The following is a 16,753-nucleotide window of genomic DNA, read 5'->3' as shown; positions in this document are numbered from 1 at the left end:
CTTTGCCTACAACAAAAAAATACATTGTCCCTAAATATTAGAAACTGACAGAAATGATAGCACTAGTGCAATTCAAGTCTAAAAAGTAGGAATGATTCCTCCAAAGTCAAAATTGTTTGCATCTCTGTAAAACTTAAAACAATTTGACTGTTACCTGTAAGTTTTCACTTTCATCATGAACATGCTCTGAAGCAATGATATCCGGATTACTTGTCAACAGGTCTAACAATGCAGTAACATAGCTCAAGCACCTGTTGCAAATAAAAGAAAATTAAATCATAATATGGTTCACATGAGGAGTGTGTGTGTAATTTGGATTTTTAATGTAGCTTTAAAAAAATTTCATTCATGTCATTACAATGTCTGCAGTGTGAGTCTATAGTGATGTCTAGCACTGGGGCATCATGCCGCAGACATGCAGCATCATGTCCCACCCACTTACATTATCCTGACACCAGGCCGACCAGGCCCAGCATTAACCTCTTAATGCTGAGCGCCAAGCAAGGCAGCTGCTACTATCACTTTATATGTCACTGGTATGACTCGGCCAGAATTTGAAACCTGTGACATCCCACATCCAAAGTGAACGTTCTAACCACTAGGCCACCAGAACAGTAGGTTCACATGAGGACAATCAGACAATTAGGTATTGTATATATCCATGTACAAGGTATATTATTATGTAGAATTATAACAATTACTACACTGTCAAATAATGTACAGGTATATTATAAATTTATGAAACAATTTACTTACAATTTTAAGCAATACTGTAGACCATACCCTGCTCGTGTAATGGCATTTCCTGGGCTTGCATTAGTGTTTTGAATCTTTTGAGTAAGTTATAGTCTGTTTAGCTCTGCATCTTAAAGTATATATATGTCTGTAGCACAGTAAATTTTCAGGGTTAATATTTCACATGTAGTTAAAAGTATAGAATTCAATGATTTCAACACCATTCGTATCAGATGTTATGACACTTTGGTCTTAAAAGAGAGAAAACCAACAAGTTTAGTAAAATTCAACATACAGTTCATTTCCCATGAACACAAAGTGAAAATTTAAAAGAAATGTACAATATTTGGAATTAAATTCCAAACAGTCCTAATAGTTCTATCACAAGTCAAAAAGTATACAGTGTTCTGAATGAATTCCAATCTTGTATGTGTTGATGTACCAATAGCCTGGAATTTGTTAATGTGCTAACAGTCTTGATGTATTACAATGATATAATGCCATTTTGTAATTCCAACGAATAATTTATATAAAAATCCCACTGAAATTATTATTGAACACAACAATAACACTGATTCCACAACAAATATTAAGATCAAAATTAATAATTCTGTAAATGACCTTAATATATAAACCAAAGACACAATAAGAGGACCAGGATAAGGGTCAAAAGTTCATTCCCAGAACATTACAACTTGCAAAGAAAGTCTGATCTTTAAAAAAAAAAAAATCGTTGAAAACATAACAAAGATCATGTAGACCAGGAATTTCTAAGGGGGAAACCAATGTCCTGAACTCAGATCCTAGTAAACATGTTTACAAAAAGGGTAGGTGTTTAGGACAAAGGTCAATCACATGATACAAATTAAATATACATAACAAAGCATAAAGAGCAACACCAACAAATTAACACTTGCCAAAAAAAAGTATTACATGCACAAGTAATCTGCCATGTTGGTTCTGGATTATGGAGAGTGCATTTGTCAAGCTTGACTTTACAGTAATCAGTGACAGCTTACAAAACAAGTAAATACACATCATCTTCCCATTAGACAAAGCATATCATTAACAGAAATTAGGCCAAAAAAATAAATATGCATGTCTATGGTCAGCTGACCATTGCTGTTTCACATTGCCAACCCTAGCACTTTTTCCCCCATTGGTTTAACTCATTAACCCCTGGAGGTTTTTGTGTTTTCACCTGAAATGCAAGTAGGAAACACATTTTGGGGGCTATTTCTGAACACATCCTAATAAATTGACTCCCTAGAGGTTTCCCATTAGCCTAATGCCTAGTTGTGTTAGAAACATCGTTTTTCATTGGTTATTTTGCCTTAGATCTGAGTCCTAAAAGTCTAAAATCCAGACACAAAATCAAATTCCGACCAAGGGTGAATTATGGGTGAAAATAAAAAAACAGGTCCAAAAAGTTAGGTTTTTCCCCCTGTATTTTGTAGTGCAACTAGAACATCCAGATTATTTGGTATCATTGTAGAGCTACATCTGTCTACCTTACTATAATACCACCCACTTTAGTGTATCAAGGGTTAATGAGTTTAAAAAAATCATATTAAATATATATTTTTCAAAAAACAACTTGCATACAATAATTTTAAAACCAGTGCAATAGGAAACACACATTTTTGGGGGCGTCAAGGTGAAATTTCAAACAGTTTCATTAAAACTAGATGATGAAGATGAAGTTAGTTTATCTGTGGCATTTGATTACATGTAAATAGACCATTCTTTATCCGTCTGTATTAATGTATTGAATAAGTGGTGATGCTCTTTTGATACATATGGTGTTTAAATCAAGCAAGCAAGAAATAAATGGGGTGATTTTTGTGGGCTAGGTGTGAAACTGCATATACTTAAGTTACCAACCCACCATGTTCACTCCAAACATACCATTCTCATAATTATCAAGCCTGCAGCTGGTACCAAAGACATTTTTGAAAGAACAAATGTTGCATCACAGAAAAGTGTGTTGAATAAAAATCATGAAAGGGATGAGTGAATATTGCAATCTCACTCTTCCCAGGGACAAATTCTTACAAATGCCTGGAAAAAAAAATTCCTCCAATCCCAGCAATAATTTATTAACCTTCAATAATGTTCTTTGCACTATTCATCAACTCCCTGGGTGGGACATCATGCTACGTGTCTGCGGAATGATGTCCCAGTGCCAGACATCACTATAAACTGCCACACTGCAGACATCGTACCGACATGACCGAATTTTTTTAAAAGTTACGTTAAAAATTCAAATCACACACACACACTCAACTTAACACAGTTGCAGCATAAACTGTCAAAAGTGTGATTTCAATATACAAAGCTACTTTACATAACATGAAGTATATACTCACTTAGAGTACAACTGCAAACAACACTGACTCTAACCTGCTGTCACATAATATGCAGGCAGCTCAGGGTCTATGTTATTTGTTCTGCTGATTACTCTTAACAAGCTGCATCAACCCAGATCATCCGGTGCATTAAATTATGGCAGATTTGGGTCATCGCACTTTGCAGTTTAATTCAATTTATAAGCAAGTATATAAAGTAATATTTCTATCAATTATATCTAGGAAAGCCTTTACTTACATTTCCCACATCTCTGGCCTCATGCATGTAGCAATGTTAGAATTGTAGTCAAATACTGCAGCAACAATGTTGAATCGGACTTTGATGGCTATGCCTGCACCAAGGTTGTTGGTTTCTGCGATGGTCAAAAGTTCCTTCAAAAGCTCAATCTGTTCATTTCGATCAGTCGCCTTTTTGCCACGAGCTGATACAATTTCCACCAGCTTCTTACAAACAGCTTCATGGTTCACCTCTGTGTCTTTAGCAAACATTTTAGGCTTTTCCTGAAAGGACAAGTAAACAAAAACTGATTATAACAAAAATTCCTTCCTAGTATTGATTACAAGCCGTTTTATACTGAAGCCCAATCAGATAGGTAGTTGTGAAAAATGGGACACTATTTCAGTAAGAAATGTGTCGTCACAAGAGAATACAGTGACACTGGTGGCTTAGGCATCACAATCCAAGTTTTTAAAATAATTTTGCATTTTTAAAAGCATGAAATTCTCTATCAACTCATATTCTTCAACTGAAAATTTTCAGATGTGAAGCATTCTGTGTAATGTAAAATTAAATATAAAAATAAATCCCTTTTTTGTTACTTAACTTTCAGTGGAATGAAAGAATACTTTATTTCGAGTCTACATTTTTCAATGTTGTCATTGACCAGAGTAGTAATAGGAATACTAGAACTTACCATATGTTTCTGGAGGATGTTGTCCAGGTAAGCTGCCATCATTGTAAATGAAAAATAATCTAACAAAAACCTCAATGCAAATTTTCTTAGACTATGACCTTGAGCTTACGGTCTTAGGGACAAGACAGTATTTTGCCGTATGAATTGTCTTAGCTTCATAACAATCTATGAAAAGTTTGATGAGAATATATCAAGAGGTTTAGGAAAAATTTGAAAATGAAAAAAAATGTTAACCAAATCCTTAATTCATATTTTTTTCTTAATAACCTTGACCCAAGATAAAAGGGGCATGCAAGCAGTCATATAATGAATTGTCTTGGCTTTATAATGTCACACCAAGTGTAATGAGAAGTTATCAAAGGTTTAGAAAATCAATTATGCAGAACTTTTTACATTTCAGGGACCAAATTTTTTGGCAAGCACACAAGTAGAAGAGACTACAATACCCACCACAATTGGGGCTGCTGCTCCTTTGGTGACCTCTTCCCATTCTCCTCCTTGATCAATGTCTTCCTCTTCATCCTTCTTTATCAATCTTTTTTCCTTTTCTTTCTTGGGCTTTTTCTTCACATCTTTCTTGTCACTTTCCTTCCTAAAAATACATATTACGTTTGACAATTGGGAATTTAAATCTGAATTTGCATGTAATTTTAAAATGCAAAACAACTACATGTGCACAAAAACTTACTGTTAACGTAAGGTTAACATTTACATTTAGTACTTTAGAATTGTAAGCAATATTCAGAACAGAGAAAATCAGGATCATCCATCTTAACACAAAAGTATATACCAATGTATACCCACCACAGAGGAGTGCATCAAATTTAAACAGTCATCTACACGCGCATTGCTAAATGAAAATCCATTATAAGTTCTGAAATCACAGCTCCATAAAGTGATGAACTACCTCGTGAATGCCTTATGAACTGCCTCAACCAAGTTTAATTTGAAAGTGGCAACTAATGCATAAGTTGTATGACTTTCAAATATTCTGATATGGCACTGTTACTGCCACTGGCAAAAATGCCTGAAAAAGGATATCAATGTCTCATTATTCACAAGTGAGACAATAAAAATATATAATCTCTCACACATAACAGGCTTCTTATACACATCTGTTGTTGCGATATAAAATATGACTTACTTCAAGAAGTATGCAGCTGTTAACTTCGTAAAGTCTGTCTGTCCTTCTTCCTCACTTGCTGAGGATTCTTCACCAGAACTCATGTTCCAGTAATCATCACTGTCCTCACCATCATCTAAGGTCTATGCAAAGAAGCAACGAATATTTCTGTATTCTAATAGTACACATTATCTTTGCTAACCAATAATTATTTACTCCTGCATTAGAAGCTTCCTGTGAATGGCATAGTATATGTTAATTATGTATATTTAAAAAAGAGGAAATATGGGAATGATACAACCATTCAAAATTTTTAAACATGACACCTTTAATTTATATCTGCATAAGTTGCTGTAGCATGTATATTGATGATGGCAAATAAATAGCTGTGTGTTAATTTAGAGACAGGGGTGGGGGTGGAGGGTGAAGAGAGGCTGACACTGTGACAGTCATTATTATCAATAGTATATATAAAAAACCCCGATATACATTCTATAATAATACCAATATTTTAATAGTTTTCTGTGAAAACTGAACAAGTAAGCTCCATGCTGTTGAAGAGAATCAACCTTTGAAGATAAAAAGTATCTTCCTCTAATGTTTGGAACTAATTGCCAACTTTACCTTTTGATAGCATATTTTGTGAACAATGAAAATCAAACTTCAGTTACAAGAATGAGTCTCAACCATCAATAATCATGGCTTTTAATAATCAGAAAAGGCATGTTCTAAGTACAGGGTCTGTTTTTATTGTTATTTTCTATTCTTTTGCTTTTTAAACTCTCTTATAGGTTATATTGTTTTGTAGTAGAAAACCTGATGTACATGAACTGATTAACTCTAATATAAATTAGTCAAGAGTTATTTACACTACTGAATTTAAACCAATCAGTGACATCATAACATTTTCTTGTTAGAACGAGTCAGGAAGATGAGGCTGCAAATATGATATCTCACAAAGTACAACAGGAGATAGTAAATCAAGTCTGACAAGAAGATGATTTTCTGGAGACAAAATCAAAATGGAAACAAATGAACCTATAAAAAAATGACACAGTTACACCAAAGAATCTGTCAAATTCAGCTAATTCCATTGACAGTGACCAAACCACAGTGGGTTTGACTACTGACCATGGCAAAAGTGGATATGACTAAAGATCAAGATACAAGGGGCATGACCATGGTCAAGTTGGTATATGATTGCTGACCAAGGGACAGTTGACATGACCCCTATCCCAAGATTATTTTCTCCTTTCAAGTATAAAAATCAGTATAACTGGCTCTGAGTATTCCAAAATGGGATAAAAACACAAAACATAGTTGTTCCCATCTTTAGGCTGAGCCTACCAACGAAAATTTGCAAACATTAAATTTTTTGTACTCACCAGTTCCCCAATTACAGAACTTACATGAAACAAATTCCAAATTGGAGAGGTGCAGATCAAAGGTCCAAAACTGATTACAAACTCTCAAATGTAATTAAAAAAAACACTGGATGAGGGGGGAAACAGATAACAGATCACATAAGAATTGTGATGATACAGGTTTTACCAAGGTCAAACATTTACTTTAACACTCTGGAAACAATCCAACTTAAACATTCCCTAGTGTTCAAGAAAATGCTGGAAGTGAGCAATCTTTACACTAAATTTGGCATGTACTTCACAGAGATCTCATTCATCTTGAAAAATAAACAAAGGTTAAAAAGTCCATATACCTGAGCTTTTGGTTCAGCTTTCCTTATGAATGGGGCAGCTGGCTCTTCTTCCTCCTCTTCTTCAGACTCCTCTGTAAAAATAGATAGGTGACTTTCAACAGAATGAACACAAAACTGCTTACTATGGTGAAACAAGCTTTCTGGTTAAGACAACAAGACAATCAAAACGGAACTCCCTGCATATAAATTTTAGACCCATGGTAATATATTCAAAAGTTTCAGTTTGCTGCACTCAGTGATGTACAAGATACAACTTTCAAAAACTTCACCAGCACACACAAACTTTCTGCTCAAGCAGGTTGGACAGAGAAAAACTTCAAGCATATTATCACATGAACTTTGGATCCCGATATTATTCCATGTTTTGCTTAAATGCAGGAACTGATGTATAAGATGGGTGTCAAAAACTTTAATGCAAAACACCATTGATGATGCTGATGCCAACACAAGCACCAGAAAAGTTACTACTGTATTGCAACATTACAATTTCGATGGGTATTGACCTTCAATTTATTCTCAGATTCTTTTACTTTAAAACACTAATGAGAAAAAAAAATAGTCCTGCAAATTTTACCACAGATCAGGCCTATGTTACCTACAATAAAAGAAGCCTTTCGTAATTTCAATATAAGGTCTATACTGGGCAAGACAATTATTTCAGTAGGTGAACAGGTTTTGTTTAACTGAGTCTTACATTTTGTCTTGCCTTAAAATATTAAAATTTTTGTTTATCATAATTATTCTTAGAAAAGTCTTTGGAATAAATATCAAGATGTTATGAGCAATAAATATTTAGTCATAAAACTTTAAATTGCAGGTTAGATGGAATCTGTTCACTAAGTAAAAAAAAACAAAAACACAAATCAATCATCTACTCAAATGAGTCAGATTTTATTTTTGATTGTTGAATGCCAGTATGATGTCACAGTAAAATTACAGAGTACGACTAAAATTAGAAGGAAAAATCAACCTAATTTTCACATTTTTAAAGTATATTTTAAATAATTTATCAAGGTGAGATTCATGTCATGAGAATGCTGGCAAAATTGAAAAAAAAAATGGTAATAAGGAATTATAATAACTTAATTTGCCACTTTACTGGTGGAGCATTCATTACACTCTCCTGAAAAAACTTTTATAATGGAAACAATAAGATATTGTCTATTTGCTGATTTAAACTTGACTGTCAAACAAATGTCATATTTTACCACCATCTGCTTCATCTTCATCTGCTTCATCTTCATCACCTAAGTCTGGATCCTGGAAAGAAAATTCTTCATTAACAAAAAATGAGAGAAACTTGACATTCATAGTAAAACAACAGATCTTGGAAAGAAAATTCTTCATTAACAAAAAATGAGAGAAACTTGACATTCATAGTAAAACAACAGATCTTGGAAAGAAAATTCTTCATTAACAATAAATGAGAGAAACTTGACATTCATAGTAAAACAACAGGACTCTTTGTTTATCAGGCTATGCCATGGTATAATCTAAATATCTGGCATAGTCACTGACAGCAAGAACAAATCAGTGTGACTTAAACAGTAGCTCACTGAAGTGATTAACATTCTTAATACACCCATCACATTTCATAACTTTACACCTACTGTTATCCAAACAAATGAGTTTAATGCAAAAATGCTAATGTAATCACTTGTGTATACAAAATATCAGAGAAAATGAGCTAAATACAACAAAATTCACAAGTGGGATATCACACAACTTTGTACTTTAAATATGTCGGTTTAATCCAGACAGACTCTAATTCTGTGAGGAGGAAAGAAAAGTGTGGAGCAGTTACTAGTCTATTAATGTTGCTGTCGCTCATCTTACTTAGTAGACCATATATATATATATATATATATATATATATATATATATATATATATATATATATATATATATATATATATATTACTTCCCAGTAAAAAAAGGAACAAGTCGTTTATGCAACCAGGATTGTCTCCATGATATTTCCATGCAGTAAACATGGATTCATATCTGTCCTTACATCCCTAGGGCCTGCACCTATAGTAATAACTTGGAAACCACTCAGATCTACCTTAGGGAAATGCAGTAGCAAAGTGGATAAGGTCAGAGGTCATCTGCACCATCGAATCAGCCTGGATCAACTACAAAATTTCTCAAGATTCATATTTTAAGGTCACAAGTTCCTTTGCTCTTAATAATTAAATTGGAAGTGTATCTGGAAGGCAGCATTCTGGATCACTATCTATTTTTATTAAAAACTAACCACACACAACATACATTTAAAATCCTGTGAGTAATAGCATTAAATATATAAAATGCTATATAATGAGGCAAATTATAAGAGATTATTGCAAACATGAAATGCTTCAGGCACTGTATTATGACAAAACCAGCAACTCTCAAACTTTTTAACCAAATGTATTAAACTTGCTTCAAAATATTTTAGAATTGTGGTCAAGTTTTTAACAATAATTCTCTGCAAATGAAGCTTTAAAATAGAAACCAGCATGTTTCTTGGAAAGAGGGCAGCTGCAACAAATAGAACATACTACTGTTAGGAAAGTGCATGCAAGTCTACAGACAAGCGTACTTTCATGTCGTAGTTATGCAGAAGCCATCTTTTCTAGAATACGGTCTGAATGATTAATGGGATGTTGATAAAAATGAGAAAACAAATTATTAAATTTTTTGGGAGGGTGATTATCGAAAATGCATAATCTAAATACATTTATGCTGAAGGCGTAATTTAGTGAAAAAAAGCAAAGTGATTATGCCAAAAGTGTAATGGTTCACATGTATGATACTGGGTCATTGTGGTAATTGCTAGCAACAAAACAATACAAAAACAATCTACAGGAGTCTGTAAGTTACAAATTGCCCATACTTCTCTGTAGAGAATAATGTCCTGTTCAAAATCTCTGTTGTACTTTTTTAGTTTCTGGCGCAGCGTTGTCAGACCCTTGGCATTGTTTTTACTCATCTGTTTTCTACCCTCTCTGTCCTCCCAGCACTGTGGAAAAAAAGTTCTCATTTTTATAAGTGTTGCATATGGAAAACATTGCAAAATAAAGTGAGCTCTTATTCTTCCAAAAGCTGGGAAAAAGTAAACACTGTATAGTAAAACAGTGACCAAAATTACACACTTAACCACTGCCATTCCTTCCCAGTACAGTAGTGAAAATGCTTTTGATAACTAGGTCATCAAATAAACCATGTCACTGCCGAATTGTAGAAAATCTCTTAGTATATTAATTGCTTGATTCTGGCAGTTGACCTAGAAATCATGTGCTTAAGTAATCTGAGTAAGTGTTATTAATACTGATTAATGTTACAGCTTTGTTAATACTGATGAATGTTACACTCCTTGGTTAATACCGATGAATGTTATACAGCTTTGTTAATACTGATGAATGTTATACAGCTTTGTTAATACTGATGAATGTTACACAGCTTTGTTAATACTGATAAATGTTATACAGCTTTGTTAATACTGAATAATGTTACAGCTTTGTTCATACTGATGAATGTTACACTCCTTGGTTAATACTGATGAATGTTATACAGCTTTGTTAATACTGATGAATGTTATACAGCTTTGTTAATACTGATGAATGTTACACAGCTTTGTTAATACTGATAAATGTAACTGCTTTATTACTGATTAATGTAACTGCTTTATTACTGATTAATGTTACTGCTTTATTACTGATTAATGTTACAGCTTTATTACTGATTAATGTAACTGCTTTATTACTGATTAATGTTACTGCTTTAGTACTGATGAATGTTACTGCTTTATTACTGATTAATGTTACAGCTTTAGTACTGATTAATGTTATAGCTTTATTACTGATTAATGTTACAGCTTTGTTATTACTGATGAAAGTTACTGCTTTATTACTGATTAATGTTATAGCTTTATTACTGATTAATGTTACAGCTTTAGTACTGATTAATGTTATAGCTTTATTACTGATTAATGTAACTGCTTTATTACTGATTAATGTAACTGCTTTATTACTGATTAATGTTACAGCTTTATTACTGATTAATGTTACAGCTTTATTACTGATTAATGTTACTGCTTTATTACTGATTAATGTTACAGCTTTAGTACTGATTAATGTTATAGCTTTATTAATACTGATGAATGTTACAGCGCTGTAAATACTGATAAATGTTATACTCCTTTGCTAATATTGATGAATGTTACACCTTTGTTAATACTGATAAATGTAACTGCTTTATTACTGATTAACATTACTGCTTTATTACTGAATAATGTTACAGCTTTGTTATTACTGATGAATGTTACTGCTTTATTATTGATTAATGCTACAGCTTTATTACTGATTAATGCTACAGCTTTATTACTGATTAATGTTATAGCTTTGTTAATACTGATGAATGTTACAGCGCTGTAAATACTGATGTTATACTCCTTTGCTAATATTGATGAATGTTACACCTTTGTTAATACTGATTAATGTTGCTGCTTTATTACTGATTAATGTTATACTCCTTTATTAATATTGATGAATGTTACAGCTTTGTTAATACTGATGAATGTTACAGCTTTGTTAATACTGATAAATGTTACAGCTTTGTTAATACTGATTAATGTTACAGCTTTGTTAATACTGATGAATGTTACAGCTTTGTTAATACTGATGAATGTTACAGCTTTGTTAATACTGATGAATGTTACAGCTTTGTTAATACTGATTAATGTTTTAGTTTTGTTAATACTGATGAATGTTATACTCCTTTGCTAATATTGATGAATGTTACACCTTTGTTAATACTGATTAATGTTACTGGTTTCATAATATACATGGCAAAACTGAATGTGCACAACTTAAGTTTGTTTACTCATTTTAAAGGTGAGAATTAAATGTAGGGGAATTTACTCGCATCCTGGGAAAATACAGAGCTCAATAATTCTATATATTTTTTTTAATCTGGTTACAATTCTCATATAATCTTCCTGCTTGTTGGCTTCAAAAGGCCAGAAATTTCATGAAAATGTTTTAATTTCACCGTCCAATGTAATTATTAACCCATCCTATTGAAAGATAATCAAAAACATACCTCATTTATAAAATCTTCCAGTTCAACCAGTATTTTCACATAGAAACGAGGTACTCCTTCCTTGTCAACAACTTTCTTTGCTTTTTCAAATGCCTTCCCCAAATTTTCAAAATCTTAAAAGTAAAGCATGATTTAATGTAAAAGTTGCACATATTACTGTTTAAACAGAGTTCTCAGCTGTGACAATCTCTCGCTCTTTCTCTCTCTCAAAATCTACATAGTTTCTCTCTCCCACCAAAAAATCTACTTGGCTCCTCTCTCCCCTCAAAGTCTACTTCAAAATAAACATAGCAGCCAAATATTTGTGGCATTTTATATAAAAACATTCACAATAGGTTACATAAAGCTACAGATAACCCAAAAATATAATTCTTTAATTATTATATGTACATGTGTCATTACCATCCTGGATTCACTATTGCTTAAATTTTTGTACTATCCTTCCAGTCATCAAGTATGCTCTCAAATTATGTATTTATTAATGAATTTTTTTTTCACCTTCAGAAAACTATAAAATAGAATTTCAACTAATTCCATTATTTTATTCCACTTTGTTTTTAAAAAATAATCAGTAACTGACAAGCAGCAGCTGCCGCACCTAAAAAATCCACAACATTTTACTAAATTTAAATTAAATGAAAGTAAGATCTTCAATGGGAAAATCCTCCAACAAATCTTTTTCCGCAAACAAAACAATGAAACATTTTCTGAAAACAAAATTTGGCAACTACATGGACTGAGAATTCTAGCAACAACCTAGAAAAGATATCTGCAACAAAAATGCAGTCAGAAAAGGGCCAGTGATTTAAAATGCAGTAAGAAAAGGAGCCAGTGATTTAAAATGCAGTATGAAAAGATGTTGCCGATTCACAATACAGTATGAAAAGTGGCCACTGTTTTAAAAAAATGCAACACAAAAAGGGGGCGTATGTTTTAAAAAGCAGTAAAAAGAAAAGGGCCACTAACTTAAAATGCAGTAAGAAAAGAAAGGGGCAACTGATTTAAAATGCAGTAAGAAAAATATCCACTGATTTAAAATGCAGTAAGTAAAGGGGCCACTGATTTAAAATGCAGTAGGAAAAGGAAAGGCACCATTTAGACGAATGCAAAACTTAAACATATATATGCTGTGCATAATGGAGTCCACTAAGATAAAAAAATAAAAATGTCATATTTGCTTACCTGACAAAATAGCACACATGTCTTTTATGTTCTTTTTATTTCTAAGCTGTTTGATGATTGTCCTCAGCTCCTCAAATCTAGTAGGAATAAAATGAAGTATTTTAACAAATGTAAAAGATTGGCAACCAATGTTTGGACATAGATATAAAATGAGATTAAGATCATTAAGATATCTAAAAGATATACCTGTTGACATAAAATATATACCTGTTGACATAAAAGATATACCTGCTGACATAAAAGATATACCTGTTGACATAAAAGATATACCTGCTGACATAAAATATATACCTGTTGACATAAAAGATAAACCTGCTGACATAAAAAACTACTCTTAGTAACAGAGAGCAGAAGGCTTATCAGGAATAAATTCCTCCATGTCAAATTATTCTAACGAGTTTCTCTTTTAAATCAATTCTGAAAATGTTGCATGTAGTTTCTCCTGCATTTGCAAGTGTAGTTTCTCTTAAAACCATCAAACAAATAATATTTCCTGCTTTTGTCTAATTAAGTTTCTTTATCTAAATAAACTCGAAATATGTAAATCCGATTTATTTTCTGCTGCGTACAAAACAGCATAAAGTGGACAGTTTAACCTCTTGAATGTTATGGAAGCCATTACCATAAAAAATATTTTAAAAGTCAAAATCATACCAGGTTTTATTCTTAAAAGACATTTACTGAACGTTGATATCTGTCATGTAATAAAATGCTACTTTAAAAATAAAATTCAATAAAATATAAAAGTTCAACATGTAATTTTTGCGTAGATGTACACCAGTACTACCTTTCAAAATCTGGTTGAAAACTAATTTAAAATGGATCCCTGAACTTTTTACAGTCACTTCTGCCTATTTTCATGAACTCTGTCCTGTTCTGGTGGAAAAGATATGTCATTACACAGAAATATAAGTCTAGCATGGGCTCTGGGTACATGTCTTACAGTTTATTACAATAAAGTCAAGCATTGGCTCTGGGTACATGAATGTGTTACAATTAATTATAAGCGATTCTAGCCTGGGCGCTGGGTACCTGTCTTTCAGTTTATTACAATCAAGTCTAGCCTGGGCTCTGGGTACATGTGTTACAATTTATTGCAATTAAGTCTAGCATGGGCTCTGGGTACATGTATGTGTTACAATTTATTACAACAATCACCATGGAGAAAGAAATGTGTTTAGACAAAACCTTCATTACATCAGTCAATGAGTCTGCAAATATTTCAAATATAATCGAGTCATGCTCTTCTGTGAAAGATGTATATGTACATAATTCAACTGAGTCTTCTGACAGGAAATGAAATACAGCAATCAACAGGCATTTTCAGCATGAATGGACTGTAAAATTACCCTTGGATCTTCTATGGAAATGGGGGTATGAAATACAAGCATGGTCTTGAAAGTGGACTAAAGATATCATATCTGTTCACAAACAGCTGGTTATATAAAAATTTACGAGGCAAGTTTTAATTATATTACATTAATAATATCCTCACAACATTTTCAACATACCCTGAAAAAAAAAGTAAATTAAAGGAATATTATGTCCCCTTAGAGTTCTGACAGTGGCACAAAACTGGTAGTAAGTAATACAGGAGAAACAATTTTGTATTTATTTTGCAAATATGTGTCCATTTTTAAAATAAGATTACAATATGCAACAGTTAGCCACACCTAAAAATCATGCCTTTGGGCATGGCTCCACAAGGATGAATGGCAATTCTCCAACTCCAAAATGCTGCAACTCAGTGAGTTAGCAAGGTGGGACCAGGCATGGGCTTTTTCTTATCTGCTTGACACCCATTTCAATGCACAGTGAAATGAAAGGAGTCTTCTTAATTACACTTTATAAACTGTACTCTTTCACACTCAAATCATGCAGAAATGGAGATACCATACCAAAACCTTCTACAAAAAAGTGCAATCAAACAATAATTTTGCTGCCATTGCATTAAGCCAAAGCAAATATATCATAAAAGATATTATGTTATGACTCTGTTAATAATGTTACTGGACAAGTTAATTTTGTTTTTACTTGTCCTGTAGGCATGTGTAAAAGACATGTATTATGAATCCTTGATACTATTGGTTAAGTAAAGATTTCTCACAGGACAGCTATTCAGGGGCTAGATATTCAGCTATATATCCTTCATTTCAAAATTTAATTCTGAATCAGTTTATTAATGTTAATTCTATTTACACATACAACTACAGGGACCTCTGCTATAATACTGTTGATGCAACACACAACTGCCATCTGCGTTATGTACATAAACACAGTATAGCAAGAATGATGCAATATTCAATGAAATGCACTGTGTACAAGTGTCAGGAAAAGGTGGGTAGGGATTCCAGCAATCTATAATAATACTTTGACCTGCTTCCTATTTATATGACAATCAGGAGACCATCCTTGAAAAATTATTCACTTATGTACAAGAATATTAATTATAATTTGTAAGCTATTGTTTTTTTGACAGTTAAGTGAATAGTTTTAGCCTTCTATCAGCTTGGCTATGTGCTGAGTAGTACAGGGCTCCAAAATGTTCAGTTGGCTACTTGTCCTACAGTTCTGATGCATCCTGCATTAACTTTACTCCTCCTATTCTATAAATGATATAAACATGACTTGTCAGCCACTGCTTGTAAATATAAGTGAATTGAAACTATCAAGCCAAGTAGAGACAGTTGTCATGTATATTTAATTGTTTGTCTGTTAGTTTTAACATTTATTTTATTCCATTACATGCTAATGTAATGTAACATTGTTTACTGGATTTGACATTGTCCAGAATTGATTTTTTTATTTTATTTTTATGTTAACAACTAATAATAGAAACATTGTATCTAGTTGCTGACCTAGTTCCAAAATCAGTGACAATTTTAGTAAACAACTTTTTTAAATTATTTTTTATCATCTTTCTCGGAGTAAAGTCAAGAGTTTAGTCAAGGTCATACCTGGACTATGTGACATCAAGCATGTGTCAATTGGTAAACAAACTTCTATTTTCTTCCAGAAGTATGAACTTTTGCCCCTCTTCCGGGAATCTGTTTTGCATCTTAGTTAGTCGTATAACAGATGTATCGAAAAAAGTTAGTCAGTCATGCTTTAACATCTGACACGTTAAGTTGTAATATATTGCGACCAGTTTGGGCTGAATTTTATTTTCTTTAAATTATTGAATACAAGTCATTATTTTCCTGGAAATACAAAAGTGCTGTGGCAAAATTCTTGGACAAAGACATTCACTGGAATTTATATGGAATTCAAAAACTGGAATATTTTCTGTGATTCAACAAGAAACTGTTGACACATCAGTACAACGCTGACTATTACAGACGTCATCGCCTTCCATCTTGGATTTTCATCAGGATTTGAACTGTGATTCACTTAGAACTTTTCATAAGTAGGACTTGGGTATTAATTCTTGGATTACAATTTGGATTTAATTCGCAATACCCTAAGTTTTTTTTCTTATTTCTTTCTACTTTGTAGTATAGGGAAATACATTTTTTGTTGAATTTTTACAAAGTATGTTGTTGTCACTCTTTTCTGTTACTTATTTTAAGAGCATAGGCTCATAACACAGTGAACAGGACATCTAAAGACTAAATATCAGCTGCCATAA

At 32.6% G+C, this 16,753-nt stretch overlaps 1 protein-coding gene across 2 annotated transcripts in view; it reads right to left on the bottom strand.

Annotated features, from left to right (window-relative positions):
• LOC149775180 (eukaryotic translation initiation factor 3 subunit C-like) overlaps positions 1-16,753 on the bottom strand; it is a 70,764-nt gene that overhangs the window by 38,320 nt on the left and 15,691 nt on the right. For both annotated transcript variants that reach the window (XM_089944417.1, XM_089944418.1), the window contains exons 4-12: positions 13,126-13,202; positions 11,944-12,056; positions 9,737-9,862; positions 8,067-8,118; positions 6,859-6,929; positions 5,163-5,284; positions 4,469-4,610; positions 3,343-3,605; positions 155-251 (exon numbers count right to left, since the gene is read on the bottom strand). In XM_089944417.1, coding sequence (XP_089800543.1) covers positions 155-251; positions 3,343-3,605; positions 4,469-4,610; positions 5,163-5,284; positions 6,859-6,929; positions 8,067-8,118; positions 9,737-9,862; positions 11,944-12,056; positions 13,126-13,202 — 1,063 coding nt within the window. The remainder of the gene's footprint in view (positions 1-154; positions 252-3,342; positions 3,606-4,468; positions 4,611-5,162; positions 5,285-6,858; positions 6,930-8,066; positions 8,119-9,736; positions 9,863-11,943; positions 12,057-13,125; positions 13,203-16,753) is intronic.

This window comes from Sinohyriopsis cumingii, chromosome 19 (assembly GCF_028554795.1).
Source record: "Sinohyriopsis cumingii isolate HCF-2022 chromosome 19, ASM2855479v2, whole genome shotgun sequence".
Taxonomy (NCBI): domain Eukaryota; kingdom Metazoa; phylum Mollusca; class Bivalvia; order Unionida; family Unionidae; genus Sinohyriopsis; species Sinohyriopsis cumingii.
This window is presented reverse-complemented; position numbering and strand designations above follow the sequence as displayed.